The sequence below is a fragment of the Melanerpes formicivorus genome, unplaced genomic scaffold (assembly GCF_026170545.1).
Source record: "Melanerpes formicivorus ecotype bairdi unplaced genomic scaffold, bMelFor1.0.p_v2 SCAF_10, whole genome shotgun sequence".
NCBI classification, from domain to species: domain Eukaryota; kingdom Metazoa; phylum Chordata; class Aves; order Piciformes; family Picidae; genus Melanerpes; species Melanerpes formicivorus.
Window position 1 is genome coordinate 811,837 of NW_027142362.1, and position 17,494 is coordinate 829,330.

Sequence of the window (17,494 nt, forward strand, 5' to 3'; positions counted from 1 at the left end):
TTTCTCATCCCACCACTGTTTCATTCATAGTCACTGTGCTGCTTCTCTGTTTTCTGAAACCAGCCTGAGCAAGTGAGAGAGAGAGGGAGCATTTTTTAATGTCCAAAAAGCAGATCAAATCTTTTGGAGACAAGGAAACAGCTTAATGCATGCATTTTCATGGGGATGTTTTCCTTTGGCCCTCACATAACTGTATTCTTGCTTTAGGGTAACAGCTCAGCTGTGATCATGACAAGTAGCCAGTCTCTCTTCATTGACAGCTTGAGGAAAGGGATTCCCAGTGAAAAGTCACTGACACATTTTTTACAGTGTGTTTTTGGTATATCTGGGTTCACAGCTCCAACAGGGATTGGACTGTTAGAACAATCCTCCACTCTTCCTGACGTGGTTGTGTAAGAATCCTGTTGCCTCTGCATGCTGTTGGCAAGTATCAAAGCGTGCAGATGGGTTAAGTGCTGAGCATCTGGTTGGATCACTGCTGTAGGGATGGGGTAGTGCTCTAGGGATGAGAATGGGCCAGGGATCTGTGTGCTGTGTGATGTTAAGTCCCACATGGCCAAAAAGAGAAAGGCTGGAATGGAAGCCATTTTGCACTCAGATCAAGACCAAAGATAGTAAAATTGTTGCTACAAGAATAAGTGTGGCTGGGCTCCTGATCATAGAATCATGGAATGATTCTCCTGATCCTGTTTGGGGCAGGTGAGAGCAAAGAAAGAGCATTTCTAGCCTTGGGCAGTCATTCCCATGTAATATTGGGCAGTGATTGTGTGACCGGATTCATTGCATGAGTCTTTTCCACATCTCCATTGTCTTCATAGGCTCAGGGGAGTCCTTGCTGCATCAGCAAGATCAGGCTGGACTACTGTGGCCACTTTTGAGCCCTTATGCAGTAGTGGGGAGTGGGCTGTTTCAGCCATTTCACACTCACCTATGATAACTCAGAGTTGTACCTTTGCACCTTTAGAAGTCTTCTTTCAGAGAGACAGGATTCGAAACAGGCAGGAGTTGGTACTGAGTGGTTTACACCATGGTGTAATCGCAGTTCCAACTGAGTGCACACTGCTGGAGTGTCTGCAGTTGGCAGCTCTCATGTTTAAAGATTTGTATGAGATGCTACATGGGACTTGGAAAGGAGTGAGCATTAAGATCAGAAGGAAGAAGGGTACATTCCTGAGGTATGTTGATCAACCTCAGCTTCTTCTATGGCTAGTGTTTGGTGGAGCACTCCTTTTTCTGCCATGAGGCCCCCTGCAGCCTCAGAGCCTGCTGATTCTTACCAGAAACACTGTGAAGCCTGTTTGGGAAAAGGTTGCTCTGCTGGGATGACATCCTACAAGTTAGATGCTGTGGAGGCTGACTACTGGAACAGTAAATCTTCAGCTGCATTGCAGCTGGATTCCTTCATCTTACCAAACATCTTGGAATACATTGGGTAGTGCCATCCCTGCTGTGAGTCAGCTAAAGAGGGATAAGGGCTCCTCTGAGAGAACTGCATGAGCAAGTGTCCACTGGAAGAAGCTGTCAACAGTGAGAGTGTGTAATAGTATTGCTGGGGAGATTACAGGGTACTTCACCCTGCTCTTCATGGCCTTGGTCTAGCTTCAGTCAAACCATATAAAAGGACAGTCACTGTTGGAGGGGTTTGGCCAGCTCTGCTACAGGGATGTAGGGCCACAAGGGCAGCAAGGTTTTGGATGGAGTATTTGAGCAAGTAAAAGGCCACGCTGCCTGTTCCTGCCATGTCCAGCTCTCATGTGCTATCTGTCCCTTGTGGCACAAGCTCATAGTGCTGCTTCCCAGATTCCATGGCAAAAGAACTAATTCTTTTTAAATGAAAACCATATCATAAAGGGCTGGATCTGTCGTGCAGCTGAATAAACCACAGCTTTCCCCAGTTATGCACCATAGGCGTTCACGTGTTCTCACTCGCTGTTGTTGACTTCCTGGCTGTTTGATGAGCAGATAGCCATATAAAATATCTGGTTACTTCATTAGTGGAGAGTGACATAAACTTGGTTATGAAAACAAGAGTCCAGTAGTCATGACTCCCTTTAAATGTTGCCTCTTCTGATAAAAAACCCTCAATGGCTCAGCACCCATCCTGAGCACCCTGTTCTAGGTGGCCTTATACACACAACAACAATCTTGGGTTACCTCAGATGCTTTCAGTAGAGTCATCTCCCTCTCTTCATCACATCTCCTGACAGCTTCTGAAAGAGCCACATTACATTTAAGCAACTGTTCACATGGTTGAAAATCACAAGGTGAAGAAGCCTGTTTCCCATTAAGCCAAGAGGCTTCGTGGCTGTTGTTTTTGTAAGAGGGTTACACAAGCTGTTTCATTGCCTCCTCCCCAGCTCAGCTCCCTTTAGAATTTACCCAGCATTTGTTAGCTTGCCCTCCATCCAAGTCTCACTCGGACTCCCTTCTGACCTCTCTGGCTGTCTCTGCCTTCTCTGCCTCCCTTTGCTTGCTTTGCATCACCTTGCTAAGTCACACTCTTAAACTTACTGTCCTCCTTTTGCACTACAGTTTCCATTATAACTCTGGCTCTCATGAGCAGCCCCATTTACTTCTGCCTCAGTTATGTCTTTATTCTCAACTGGTTGGAAACCTCAAAACTTGCAAGATATGAGCATTTTATATTAAAATGTTGAACATGTTGAACCAGTTCAGAAGTAGGCATCTTTCCAGTGATGCAGCTTCAGTTTCAAGCATTAATAAACATTCCTTACATTGAACTTGATTTGGGACTAGATGGCTCACAGGCTTGAGTATGTGATACACTGTCTCCCTCTTCTAGGTTGCTGGTCCAAATCCAGCCCAAGTCAGTAGCTGCTGAGATCTGTTGATGTCTGTTCTCTGCGTAATGACCTGTATTCATTTGCCTTCAATGGCCATGTTTGATTTCTTGGCTGTCAGCTGCACAACCTCCTTCCACACCAGGATCTTCCTTTGTGCTTGAGATTGGATGGACTACAGAGATGGGACTCCCTTCTCAGCCATTCATGAAAGCCCAATAGGAAGTGGAAAAGGAGAAGAATTTTGTCCTTCAGTTTTGTCTTTCATCTGGATAAGTGGGTGGCATTTGTGCCTATACCATGTCTAAATAGCAGGCTTTCCATGGGACACTGTCTTCCTGCCCACTCTAAAATGCCAGAACAGATATGTTACAGCTCCCCTTCTCCCTTGCCTCTCACACTATGCAAGGATATTGTCCAGTCTGCCCTCCCTTAGCGTTGTATTTCTCCAGTGGGGTGTAGAAAGAAATCTTGTGCTTAAACTGGCTCTGCAGTTAATGCTGGATTATGTCTGAGTGAGTCATGGCAAACTGGGTCACAAAAACTTATTTCTCTCATATGCTCTTTTGAGAAGGTCAGCAGGGACGTGCAGCTCCTGGTACTGCATACAGCTCTTAGCAATTCACTGTTGTCTTGCAGAAACAGAGCCTCTTACAGAACATCTACAGGCCAAGAAGGCCTCTCTTACAAACACAGGCAGAGAAAACATGCTTTCCAGCAAACAAAGATCAGTCAAGAATGTATAAACCTTAGTGGCCCCACTGAACTTGCAGCAAGAAGTATTACTGCCTTCTCCTGTCCCAGTCTGTCTTTGGGACATTGCTGGAGCAGGCCTTTTACTCTGTTTGTTGAGTCCAAGTTGGCTTGCAGGGCAGGTGGCCCCATGAAGCTCTTCCTTTCTAATGTCTTGCTGACAACTTTGCACAGTTGCAGCCTTTTGAGAGTTGGTTTCTCAGGAAGAGAAGGATTCTCCCATGTGTTTCTGTCTGCAGAAGTGTCCTCATCTCCTGATTGGCAGCTGGGCGGCCTTGCCGTCCTTCGGAGTAAATGGTGGCTTTGAGGTTAGTGCCAGTTGTGTGTCAGGCAGTTCAAGGAGCAGCTGGGGTGGCAGCCAGGTCAGCTGGGGCAGCCTTGGTAGCCCTGAGTGTCACTCATTTCTGAAGCCATCCAGCATTTGGATCACCCTGTGCTGTTTGCAGGTGGAGAGAACGGTTTGGCTTTTACAGGGCAGCTACAGAGAAGCTCTTACTAGCAGCCAGAGAAAGTGATTATTTGAAACACAGGGACTGGGGAAGCTCATGAGGTTTCTATTTCTGGGTGTCTTTTTTCAGGTTTCCCCCATTTCATAATACTTTCTTTCACTTGCTACCCTCTTTCTGCCTTTTTCTGAAGAAAAGCTCTTTTACTGCAGATGATACATTCTATCAGACTTGCTGATTTACCCTGCTTCACTATGCCTCCACACCAGAGAAGGAGTGTATTATAGTACTCCTGGGGAGCTCTCAAGTGGTCTGTTACCAGCCACAAAGTTGCATCTTCTAAACCAGTTTACCTCAGCCCTTGGTGTTATCCTTAACTTGGATTTGGGGCTTTTAATAGGAAACCTATTGAGACTCATGGTGGTTCTGATGGAGATTTGTATACATGACCTTAAGAACTTGGAGGTACAATCCATAGTGCATTGAAGGCAGGAGAAGTCTTTCCACAGGCTTTGGTGAGCTTTGGCTCAGGCTTTGAAAGAATAACAGGAAACGCTGGAAAACACACTGAGCATAAACAGAGCTGTTTAGTTACATTAACTGTCGAGAGGAGAAGCTCTGCTAATGACAAACAAAGCAAGTGCATTTATCTGGCATTGCTGTGGGAAAACAAATGGTTGTTAATTGCATGTAGCTAAGAAGCTTACACAAGAAATTGGCCGGCTCAGGCCCAGGCCCCGGCTGTAATTCTGGCGTCCTAACCCAGTTCCAATTGTTGCATAGCCTCTGATAGAGAAGAGTGTCGTGACAGGGAGCACAGGCTCCAGAGGGGCCAGGTCCTTGAGAGACTACAAGCTAGTTTTTATTCCTAGCAATGCTAATTTAAAGTCTTGTTCTACAAAAAGCAGCATCAAAGAGATCCGTTGTTGCTGCCTCCCTGCGACTCCTGATACAATTCGCCACGCTGTGATTGTATTAGCGGTCAGAACTCAAACTGGTCACTCAGCTTGTTTCTGGACTCACATATGGTGAGCAACAATAAATATGCTTCAGGACACCTTTGGTAATGCCTCAGTGTCTTTGATAACTAATGCATTATTTATAGTAGAAAAGAAGCTGGAGTGTGAAGCCGGAATCCCTTTGTGCTTACTCTGAATAAACATCAAATGGAAGAGCTGACCGTTTAAGCTGTTCTTGCTTGCCTTTGTGGAATCTCGTTGTCTTTGGGAGGAGCATGTATTGAGCCAAGGGCTGAAATTCACCCTGTGCTTAGAAAGAAGCTGGTGACTGTGGCAGGAACAGCACAAAGGGAGATTGAGTCCTGCTCTTCTTTAATGGCTCTGCTGGCTTTGAGGTGTGAAGGATAGTATGCAGCATGCGTTTGTTACTCCTGATAAAATGGACAGCTATGACTGGGAGAGCACAGAGGGCAGTGGGTTTGCAGGGCAATGTAGCAGCATTTTGACATTCCTGCATCTAATCTAAGAGCCATTCTTACCATCTCTTTTTTTCAAGATCTTTCATGTAAGAATAGAATTCCTTCCCAAGGAGAGTGATTATCTGCTGCTAATTCCGCGTGAACTGAATAGCAGGTACAATTAGATGATCACAAAAGAAATGCAAAGTACTGAAGCCGTGCTTGCTCTGCTGTCTAATACAAATACATAATGCTCTGTTCGATTTTTTTCTGTTGAAAGGAGGGGAACCGTTCATTAGTGAAAAGAATCAGCATGGCACTGCATTTACTACGTGTTTAGGAAAAGGTGATCCCTTTGATATAGCTGGAGACCCTTGAACTCCAGAAAAGAATGTTAGCATGCTAGGCTATGCCTTGGTCCTGGAGGTCATTTAGCCCTTTCCTCAAGTGAGTTATTATAAGGCAAAGTAGATGCTGGGGAAGTTCTGCACTGCCAATTAAAACAGGCTCCAAAGGTGTTGCTGGTTTCATTCTACCAGAAACTCATCTCGGAGAGGCCAGTGCAGGTTGCTTGTGCACCTTGAGGCCAGATCCCAAGCTAGTATAAACTGGCGTGGTTCTTTTGACTTAGCAGAGCCCTTTTGCTTTATACCAATAGCTCAGGCGCGATCCCTTTATTATGACTTTTTAGAGCATTTCTGTTAAGAAATCAGGAGTGAGTGATTCAGAAAGGTGTTGATTTCCATACATGTAAGAACTGAATGAATTTCAGAAGCAGCCTGTAAATAAGTGAGATGCAAGTTCTGACTTAGTATTTATAGAAAACACATTCTATCTGCCTCAAACACCGTGCAAAATCAAAGCTGAGTAATGAATGTTAGCCTCAGCATTTGTGAGGTCAGGTTTAAAATAAAGTTGAGGAGAGGAATGCACTAATTACTAACTATTACTCTTGTTGTTTGCCAACAAAAAATTCCCACTTTCAACAAATCTAACAAAGGATAAATGAAGGATAAAGCTAATCAGAAAGCTAAAGCATTTCTTAATTAACAGTGCTAGACCAAACACTGGTCTTTAGTGAAAGAGATAAAATCAGGGAGCTTAAAACACTTGGGAAGTCAGGAAGATGGTTTGTTTTCATCCTTTTTAAGTGGAACAGCTGAGGTGCTGACCAGGAGGCTGTCCAGGAAGCTGCCAAAATGGGAGGGCTGCCAAATCCTGTCCTGCAGAAGCCCTGACGGAGTAGAAAACCAAAGCACCCAACTTTGAGTGTTAGCACTGTGACAGTCACAAGGCAGGCAAGCTGAAAGAAGCCTGGGAACTCTCTTGCCTTGCTTCCATTAGAAAAGTTGACACGATTGCTGCATGCCCACAAGCTGGATAAACTGGCATTTTGGGGCAGACTTTCCTCTGGAAGATTTCCAGCAAGCTTACATGCTTTGCTGCATGGTAATTAAAACCCTTCCTTTCCTGACTTTTAGGAATATGCCCTGTAGATGGGCTTATTTGTATTGGAGGAGTACTGCTGGAACTTTCTTCCTAGCATGTGAAGAGATTTCTCTGTGTGTAAGAGCAGCATGGGTAAAATATTTGGAGTGAAATCCAGGCTCCATTGAAGTCAGTGGCAAAACTCCCATTTGCTTCAGCAGAGCAGGAATTTCACTCTTTACTGTTTTGAAGTCAGAGTTACTAATAGACTGTTAAGTTATTCCTGCGTGCATCAAACAAGATGTGCCTGATGTTAATGTTTCTGCTGTGCTCAAAACCCACAGAGGTTTAAAAACAAGAATAACTGTGAACTTCTGAGTGTAAAAATTATGTTAAATGTAGTTTTGCTAGAAATAATAATGTCCCTGGAGATGAACCTAAAATAATAGACTCCACCATATAATCTTCGTTTTAAGCTGAAAATAGCATAGATGGTGGTTTAATCTAAGCCATAATTATCAAACTGCTGAAGCTGGGTTTGGTTCATTGCAACTAGTAGTGTATCTTGTGCTCAGGCTTTGAACAATTGAATCCCAAAACTGGAGAGAAGCAAAGTCAGGAGCACAGTCAGAAAGCAAGCAGGAGCCTCTGATTTGTGGAGAAATAGCATGGATTAAAGAGTCCAACACCATACTCAAAGGGACTGCTGCTGGCTTGCTCAGTGTGACCAGCTGGAGATGTAGTGAGTTCCTCCTACTCTGTGTTTTCAGCCCCAAATTGCTGTGTTTTTCTAGAAAGTGACACTGGCCATACAAGGCACCTTTTGTCTGAAGGCCATTTTCCATTCCATGTTGTAATCAGAGGCACACTCTTTACGTTTCAAAATGTTACTGTTCTGTATGGTTTTTTAAAAGGAACATTTTCATGATCATTTCAAAGTAGGATGGGAAAACTGTAACTCACTTTTGCTACCAGGCAGCATGATAGAATGGACTGAGTGTAGGACCACCAGTCAGGACTACTTCAGGTTCACATCCCATGGACCCTCAAGTCGTTACATCTTCTAGTAAGAAGGTCCACCAGAAGTACTTCTAAAAGCTGCAGACGTACAAATACTAAAACCTTTGTGAAATTAAGGCAATTAATAAATTAGGGGAAGCTATAGTTTAGTCACAGAACAGGTGCCCAGAGCAGCAGGTGCCTGGTTCTGTGTTATATGAGCAGCCTGGTTTTGTCTTGGTCAGGCATTGGAATACACTGGCCAGGGAGGTGGTGGAATCACTATCCCTGGAGGTGTTCAAGACACATGTGGACATGGCACTTTGGGACATGGTTTAATGGCCATGGTGGTCTTAGATTGATGGTTGGTCTTGATGATCTTACAGGTCTTTTTCAACTGAAATAGTTCTGTGATTCTGTGATGTGTTAATTGCTAAAAGGGTCATTACTAAGACTAATGAGAAACCTGCATCATAACCTGATAAGTTTTTTTTTGTCTTGTTTTGTTTTAATCACACAGCATGGGAATGAGCCATGATGATGATCATCAGCCCTGTGCAGGGAGGTCTCATATTATGTCTGGAGAATGGGTGAAGGGCAGGAACCCAAGTGACCTTTCCTGGTCTTCATGCAGCCGTGATGACCTCGAAAACTTCCTAAAGTAAGGATTGTGCTGATTATCAAAAACTCCTGTCAGGCAAGAACCCAATGTGTTATTTGAATGTGAACACCTACGTTTTCTTCTTAAAAGTGTGTGTGCACGTCACTAAGGTGTGCAAGTTTGAATGTGCCTCCATTACAGTAGCCCCTTGGAAGGCAGAGGAATTCTGGGCAGTCATCAGTGTACTGATAGCTTCTCCCCTTTACAGAAAAAGGCCTTCATGTGACAGAAATCCATGTGTAGGTGACCTGAAAAAACCTTCTCTAAAGGATGCTGCCAGCTTTGTGCCGTGCCTTTATTTTATGGAAACTACTTGGCCTGGAGCTAATTCTGATGTGTTTTTTCACTCCTCAGCGAGTGTTGGTCTTAAACAGTTCACTATAAAATTCTTTCCCACTGTATCCATATTTCAGTTCATCATGTTCAGCAGTTCAGGAAGGATTTCTCTCCTGCTGCTCTCATGCACTATGGAGCACTGGAGTCGCCTGAACTCTCTAATTATGATCTCAGTCCTACAGTGTAACTCTCTGGCAGTGTCTGGCACAGTGGCCAGTGCTTGTGTTGCTAGAAATGGATTCAGAATGCAAAATGCTCTACTCTGGGGATCAGAGGTGGAAGAAAAAGGAAAATAATGAAAGAAAATGGGGTATCTGCTGTTACATTAAAGGGAAGAAGTTGGTCTGAACTCATTGTGGTCTCTGATAGAGAGGATGTGTCAAAGCCATGTTCAAATTGGTACAAGATTGCCATGGAGGCAAAAGGAAAAATCTTTCCATGATGTCTGTGATGGATAAGAAAAGAAGTCAAGGGGTTGAAATTCAAGTAGGGCAATTCAGGTGAGACATGTTAGAAGACTTTCTAGTTGTTGTTGTAAGGTTCATAAAGCTTTTGACTAGATAGCCTGAGGGCAGAAGAGAGTTTCCATTTTTAGGAATACCTTAGACAAATGTTTCACCCAGACTGATGTGAATGGTTGATTCTGCCTTGAACCCTGGAGCCAGGGATGAGTTCATAAAGATTTTTCTATCCATAGTTTTCAGTGTTCAGAAAAATCACCGTTTCACCTGTGGTCATGATTCCCTGTTACAGAGGGGGGACAATAGCTTCTTTGCAGCAGTGATCTAACACTCCAGTTCAAAGGTGTTTTCCCTTACAGGCAGATTTAACTCTTACACTCCACAGGTCCAAGGTCAGCACCTGTTTGCTGGTAACAGACCCTCGAAGCCAATATGCGGTGCGGCTCCCTCACAAGCTGCCTGGAATGCACTACAGTGCTGATGAGCAGTGCCAGATACTGTTTGGGACCAATGCTACCTTCTGTAAGAATATGGAGGTAAGAGCTCATGGTGGGAAGTTGACATAAAGGTGTCAAGCATTGGGGAAGAAAAATGAGTCTGTACTTTCCTCAGAACTACTACCTGGGGTTTTCAGCATATGCAGTGCTACTGATAGAAAATCAGTCATCGAACTCCCACCGACCTGCATGTCAACAGCACAAACTTACACAGCCCTCCTCTTTTCCCACACTGGTCTTACTAATCTCCTAGAGCAGACCCAGAAAAACTCTTGTTTGTACTTGGTCTATATTTAGGAATAGTTCCCTTTTGACACTGTTTTGCTAAAGTACTCAGTAGAGATTGTTTTGCTGGAAGTTCAGCTGAGGTGAAAGTCAGTTCTCATGAGAGCGCTTGCCTGCCTGCTTCCACAGAGTCAGCTTAGATAACTGCCTGGATCTTTCAGTAGGCCTCACCTGTAGACTGCCACAATGCTCTTAGGAGCTGAATCTAACTCTGTGGCAAGGAAATATTGATGACTGCTTGTTGGATGAGGCCTTTTAGAGATTTGTGCAGCCACATGTATGTTTTCTAAGCAGCATGATTTAGTCAGGGTTTTGGTGCAGAATGGGTTGTATCGTCTGGTTGGTTGGCAAAATGGAAACGACTGATTGCTGGTGTCTCTAGAAGTAGGTTATGTTTGAGATGAGGCTTTCCTAATGTCTTGCACATAACTGGGTATCTTCCTTCTGACCAGAGCGTGTTCATATCCCACTTTAGGTAGGGATTGGAGAAATGCTTAATGCCAATGTGGCCTTGGAAATGTCCAGAAGAAAGTCTGGTGCCATGGTCTAGTCATGAGGTCTGTGTTGATAGGCTGGACTCGATGATCCTCGAGGTCTCTTCCAACCTTAGTTATACTGTGATACTGTCATGAGGCGTTGTGCCTGGTCACCGGCACCAGCTGGCAGCATTTTGGCAGGGAGGCAGGAAGCAGCCAGGTTTCTCGCTGTCATTAACTAGCCATTTGTATTTTTCAGTTGTCCCTTATTCCCATTCTGAACAATCTTGGGATCTTAATTCACTGTTAGCAAAGAAATAGCAATCAGTGTTAACTGAGGTTTCCAAGTGCCTAATTACTACAACTGTAGAACATGATTGAGTCCTGGGAACATGCTCCTAGTTTCCCATTTGCTGTTTCATTTGTTTTGGATTTGGAAACTAGCTGAAATGAAACAACAAGAAAAGAATCTGGGTAGGTTGTATTTTCCAGTTCCATCAAGAAAATGCAGACCATGAGGACTACTGTACTGGAAGCAAAGTATTAGAATATAGATTTGTGAAGAAAACCCCAGATCTACCCAGGGTGATTCAAGTTCTTCCATTTGTCTAGGTGTCGCCCAGCTCAACTGCTGTTGGAATAGTTGTCTGCTGTTTCCCTTGTTGCAATAAAGAGCATTCTGTTTCTGGATAGCCCAGTGCCTAATGAGAATGTAAGCCTACTGGTAGGTGGTCAGCAGCTCTCATGCACAAATTGCATGTCCAGTTTGGAACTGCTTCAGGGACAAGCTGCTTGCCAGCGTAACAAGCCAACAGGCACCGTTCTTCTCAGACAGCAGGTGTTTGTGTCTCCCGGGGCTTTTCACCAGCCTTATTACTTGACATCTTCAGAACATGGGAAACTGTGTTCTCTTCCTCCATCACTTCTTCAGTATCTCCTAGAGAAAACCATATTTTGTGAGGATTTCAGTACTTTCTCATGAAAAGCCCTGTAGCACTTAGCAGATTAAAACCAATTTGCAATTGCTTATGTAGAAGTCTTTTTCTGCGACAGATAGGTTAATAGCATTTGCACCGCGAAGCTTTGGATCAATTATGTCACACATCATTAATGTAAGTAAATATTTACATCCTGTTATGCTGCTCTGAGTTGGCTTTTGAAGGCAGCGAAAGGAAATTCTTTAGAGGAAGTGATCAGCTTGAAGTTTTAAACCTTCAAAGTCTGCATTCTTTTCACCTTTGTGTTTCTCATGCCTCATCTGCAGAATGCTTGTTTCGTAAGGCTCAGGGCTGTCTACGAAAATATGAACCCAAAAAAAGAGAAAAAATTGGCACTGGTCATTGGCATTAGCTGTAGAAATTATTGGCAAATGCAGCTGTCTCTTCTTCTAGCCAATGGTAATGCGGTATTTTTAATTCAATAAAGTATTAAAAAAATCCAAATGTAAAAGTAATAAACATTTGACGGTAAATATTTGTTACCAAAGGGAAATAAACTTCAGGAAATGAGCCTGCTCAATCTTTTCATGATTGCATGTCTCTGCTCTCTTATGTAATAAAGGCTGCACTGTAACCTTCCCTCGGACGTAACCAGCTGCAGAGTTCTGTCAGGCCGACTAGCGGAGCTGTGTTCACAGATGCCACACAGTCTGGTGGTGGAGCAGATTTCAGAGGTTAGATAAAGCCAAAATGTTGACATTTTTGAGACACTGCAGTTTGCTCCTTCCCTTAAAGGCATCAAAGCCCAAACTTTTAAAGAAATGTGATCTCCTTTGCCTTCACAGAGAGTCAGGTGTCTAAATGCTTGGCAGTGTCTGGTCTGACCGTGGACACTGGTCCAAGCAGATAGTTAAGCCATGAAGATTCAGCCTTATCTGGGTATTTCAGGTCTCACAGTATCACCACCTCATCTCTGAAAGTCTTCTTCCACGTTTGTTTTTAGTGATATCTCAAATACCTTAGCACAAAGTAGCAGCTCTCAGAATTGTAAGTTTGCCAAACCAGCTCTTCTGCTCCAAGTTTGCAGAACAAGACTGAAACACATGAGGCAGGCTCAGGTTTACACAGACTGTACCTCTTGACGCTCTGTTTCGTTTGCTCACAGCCTGTGCCTACAATTTGATATATTAAAATTTGAATAAAAGAACTAATTAACGGCATGAGTGTGTGATACTCAGCTTAATCACAGCTTATTGTTATAATCCATGGCCTCCAATATGCACAATTTAGGATCTGGTTCTGTAACATCAGTGTTAAGTAAGATGTAATAGTACATGGCAGCTGTTTAAGGAGCTGTGGAATCAGGCTTTTGGGCTGGATGCTTCTGAGGCAGGCAACAATTGATTCCTCTTTATTTGAAAAGCATCACCTTTATACTGTGTGAATAATAAATGGCAAGGTTACCTGCCAGTCCCTCAAGGGAGTGCAAGTCCAGTTTGGTGTGCTCTGCTCATAGGGGTATTTGTTTGAGATACATGCAGGTGACTGATTTTTCTTAAGTTAAAATTGTTGTTTAACAAATACAGTTATCTCCCAGGACCTGCAAGCTATAGAGCAGCAGCACAGAACAAGAGGGCAAAGTTGATTGTCAAGAAAGAGGAGGCTGATTAGATTTCTGTGCTCAAATGTAAAAGGAGAGGAATCAAAAACCCATGTAAAGGAAGAATAACAATTGTAATAATCAAGTGGATTTTACATAACCCTTCAGTTTTCATACTTGATTATATGATGGTGAATATAATATAGCAATTGTGGACCTCCCTGTGATCGTGATCTTGTGCAGAGACTGGCAGAATGGACTCTTGGACTCATGCGTGAGAATCAATGGGCCTCTGTTTTTCCTTTGCAGGGTCATTTGCAAGATCCAGATGATGACAGGAAGCCCTGTTTTTTAGTAATGTACAGGATATTTGCAAGCACATGGCAATTAGATTGAGAGCTGATTTATCCTGAAAATAATAGCCTGCATTGTCATTTCTTATACAACAAGAACTTTGCCTACATAATTTTCCATTACACACCTTAGCTTCTCTGTAAATACAATAATAATAGTAGTAATAAGAAAGAAGAAGAAGAAGAAGGAAATAATAAGAGGATGGGATTGGTTTTCCTGAGGCTGGCAGGACAAGAGTTTGCCAATTCTGAAATGAAATGAGGAGATTTTCATTTTGAGAAGTTAAGGTAACAATTTACTTAATTGCCATACTGTGTTTTATAGTTTTCCTAACGTAGGTTGTTAAAATTTAGAGTATTTTTGTGTCGCCTGTTTCATGTGAAACTGAGGTGTCTTATTTCACTGCTTCTATGTCTTGCAAAAAGACTTTTCTTTCTGTACTTTCAGTGGAAATACTTTTTGTTTAAGAGGGAGAAAGAAGGAGAGAGCAGCAGAGTTCCTGCCTGGGCAGCACAGCCCAGTTTACAGCTATTGGAATGCTACAGAAATTTTTGTACGTGTTTCAGTTTGGAAGAAGGTCAAAACACATTCTGGTGCAGTGGTTGAAAGAAAAATAAAAAGAGAGTGGAATAAAAATAAAATTATAAAAATACAACGTGGAAATTTTAGAATATAAAAATAATAAACTCTTAAAAATGATACAGGGTGCCTGTTAAGAACCAAGCACTCGAGCCTGGCAATCCTACATTTCTTTTTGAGACGCAAGGGGAGGGAGAAGGAATTAGTGTAGCCTTGTGATGTGGCATCTACAGCTGAAGTTTGAGCTTAACAAAATTAGCCAAAATACAATTGAGTATCGGCCTGAAAACAGTCTCTAGCAAACCTGATGGGCATTCAGACCTCTCCTGTTGGCCCTCTGGGAACTTGCTGTCTGCAAAACACTTCAAGAGAATTTTAGGCTCCAAGTTGTGAACACAATATTAGATGGAAGTGATCAGGTTGATTATAAAACTGAAGCTCTTGTCATGTGCAGGTATCTTCCCCTGGGCTAGACTGCAGGATGATGCTGTGCACTCACAAGTCTTTTCTTGGCAGGGTACATCTGGCATAAATCTCAGAGCAGCGTGGCGTGGACAATACAATCTGGAGATAGCTGTTGTGGTTGTGACGTAGTTGATTAGCTATGGATGCCACTGTGGTAGACATTGGTAGTAAGTTGAAGTATGGCATTTCTAGTATTTAATTTAAAGGAGTGACCCTGTTCCAGTGCCCTGTGCCACATACTGCTACATCTTCCAGCTTTCACCATGTAAGACACCTCCATGATTTCTTCAGCTGCATGGTTCAACCTGTGTGGTTGTTTGCTCATGGAAGGTGCTGAAAACTTTCCATTGGGGCACAGGCAGCAGGAGCGAATTAATTCCCAGGTGAGGGAGTGAATGTGTAGGGAGTAAACAAGCTTCTGTAGAGTTGTTCCTTGGTGAGAAGGGTACTCCTGGGTTTCTCCTTCTTATGCTTAGGAAGTTTGGAAACTCCCCCTTGTAGGTAATTATCTGAGGCTTTGAGATATGGAGGTGTTGTGAGCCCTTTTTCTCACTGAGACCGTATGAGGTCACTGGGCAGAATCATGCTGATTTTAGTAACAGTGGTGATGCAATAGCTAGAAACTAGCAGGCTCTAGACTTACTGCCTGTGGGCAAAGAGCTGGCTGAATTAATTCTGGCTTCTCCTCATTTCCAGCTGCAGCACTGAGTTAAAGAACCTAAAATAGATGATTTCTCTAGAGTTGCACGTGAGTGGTCACAGTCTGAGCTGGCACATGTGTGGGATGGAGTTACATGTAAGGTAAACACCGTGAAAGAGTATGAAAGCTGTGAAAGGTGGGCAGGCCCACGGCCAGACATGTTCCTGGGCATATCCCAGGAGTTGTTTCTGGTTTTACCCTGAAGTTCAGCCAGAGCAGGCAGGGTGAGCCCATGTCTGTGACAGTGAGCAGAGGGCTGCACAGCTCTGAGTAGCGGCTTTGCTTGTCTCCCAGCAGACTCAGCAAGACATCTAATCTTTTTCTGTCCTTCATCTTCCCACTCATAACAGAGGGATAAAGCTCCCTTTATCTCCAAGATCCCAGGACTCTGTTTGGATTGTGGGTTCTTTGAGAAAGAGAAAACACGTGGCACAGTGAGGGCCCTTTACTCAAATAGATGCCATTCTAATACCTGTAATCAGAAGCGTTGTTCACCTGTTGAGCAGAAATCTAGCCTGGGATCTTCTGGGCTGCGAGATCTCTCTCAGGGCTGGCTTCTGGCAGCTGGGCAGACAAGTTTTCCTGTTTTCCAGGAGGCTTGAGAGTGTAAAATGTTCACCTTTAAAACAAACCTGTGTTTATTTTGACTTTTTAAGTTTTATTTTCTGTCTGTAGAAGTTCCCTAAGGGCTCTGTTGAACAAGCATTTCAATTGTAAAAACCAACATGGAAATAACATGTTTTATTGAAATATTCCTTTTCAACAGCCATCTCACTTCTTTTAATTTTATTTTGCTCTTGGAAATATTTCAATCTGGGAGCTGATCCAAAGATGACCTTTCCCCACAGACAATTTCAACAAATCAATATTTTTCCAGTGAAAAATGTCTGTCATTGGAAAATCCTAACTGGCATTTCTGAGTGCTGTAGGGAAAGCTTTGCAGGCTGAGACTTGCTGTCAAAGATCTCATTGCTGAATTTACAATCAGCAGTAATATGGTGCTTTTGATGGCTGCTTCTGTATCAGTGCAAGCTCTGAACTGCCACTCATACACAAGCAACTTCCTTTCAAGTCCTGCTGTTTCTCACTTTGGTATTTCCCTCCAGAGCTAGCTGTTTAACTATTAAAACGTCAGTCCCTGAGACTGGTTAGCCTTAGGACTGTTTAATGGGGATTTTTGTTTGGGTTTCTATTGCAGCTGGTGAGGGTATGTGATCTCTCTTGAAATGAGCTATTAAGATGATAAAATATCTTGGGAACACCCAATACCAGAGCTGATAGATTAATCTTTGCTGGGGTATCTGAGTGCTGTGTTAAATACAGGGCAGTGCACTAAGGAGTGTTTGAACTTTGTAGTGGTATGGCACCAGAACACAGAGCTCCAGCAACATTACCAGATTTTTCTGTAACTGTTTCCTGAAGTATGCTTCACATTTAGTATTCAGAATCAAATGCAGGGATGCTATAAAAGTCCTTTCTTTTCTGTACCTCAAAGATGGGAAATTTCAGAAAGTGTGGTATTGCTAAGAGAGATTTTTTTTTTCCCCCCTTCCTTTGTCTCCCTCTAAATATATGTGTATGTATACATGTGTACCTGTGCACAGACATACACAGATACACACAGAGATACAGAGAGGAATGGGAATGTTTGCACCCACTGGGCTCAGTTCTGTAGTTCTGCTGCTGCAGGCCGCCCATTTGAGGTTGTCTCTGCCCATTGCTTCCCCCATGTCATGGCTCATACCTGGGCACCTTGTCTGGCCTTATCACCTTCCATGTTCTTGTGGGCTATGAAGGAATTCTGATTGAAACCCAAAACTGTACAAAAATCTGCTTCATTTTCATGAATTTCTGATTCACACTCCCCTTCCCTCTCCGTTTCCTCCTTCCGTTTCACATCAAAGAGAATTTAACTCCTGTTTACACAAGGTTCTGATCCAGGAACTTGAACCTGAAAGCTTAACAAATACTGGCCTTGCATAATGCACACTTATACTCATATAGTGTCTAGAACAATTTATTTGGGGATGTTGTGAATTCCACTACATCTCCAGGCAGGATGTCCTTTCTGACAGGAAGCAGAAGCTGAGGCTTTCCTTCTGGAACCATAGGGCAAATTTTCTGTCCGGGTCATTCCAGAGATCAGGCTGGAGGCTTTCTCGGCATGTTCTGTTCCCAAGCTCTGTAGCTATATGAAAGAGAAGGAATGAGGAAAGAGTTGCTATCTGCACCCTTCATCTTTGAAACTTGCCTTCATTTTAGGTATTGGTATTCCCCAACCAAGGTTTGAAAGGAGTC

General features: G+C 43.2%; 1 protein-coding gene across 4 annotated transcripts in view; it reads left to right on the forward strand.

Moving 5' to 3' along the window:
• The window catches only part of ADAMTS17 (ADAM metallopeptidase with thrombospondin type 1 motif 17), a 187,410-nt gene that overhangs the window by 91,763 nt on the left and 78,153 nt on the right, over positions 1-17,494 (forward strand). For all 4 annotated transcript variants that reach the window (XM_068143316.1, XM_068143312.1, XM_068143313.1 and 1 more), the window contains 2 exons: positions 8,365-8,505; positions 9,688-9,838. In XM_068143316.1, the coding sequence (XP_067999417.1) occupies positions 8,365-8,505; positions 9,688-9,838 (292 nt within the window). The remainder of the gene's footprint in view (positions 1-8,364; positions 8,506-9,687; positions 9,839-17,494) is intronic.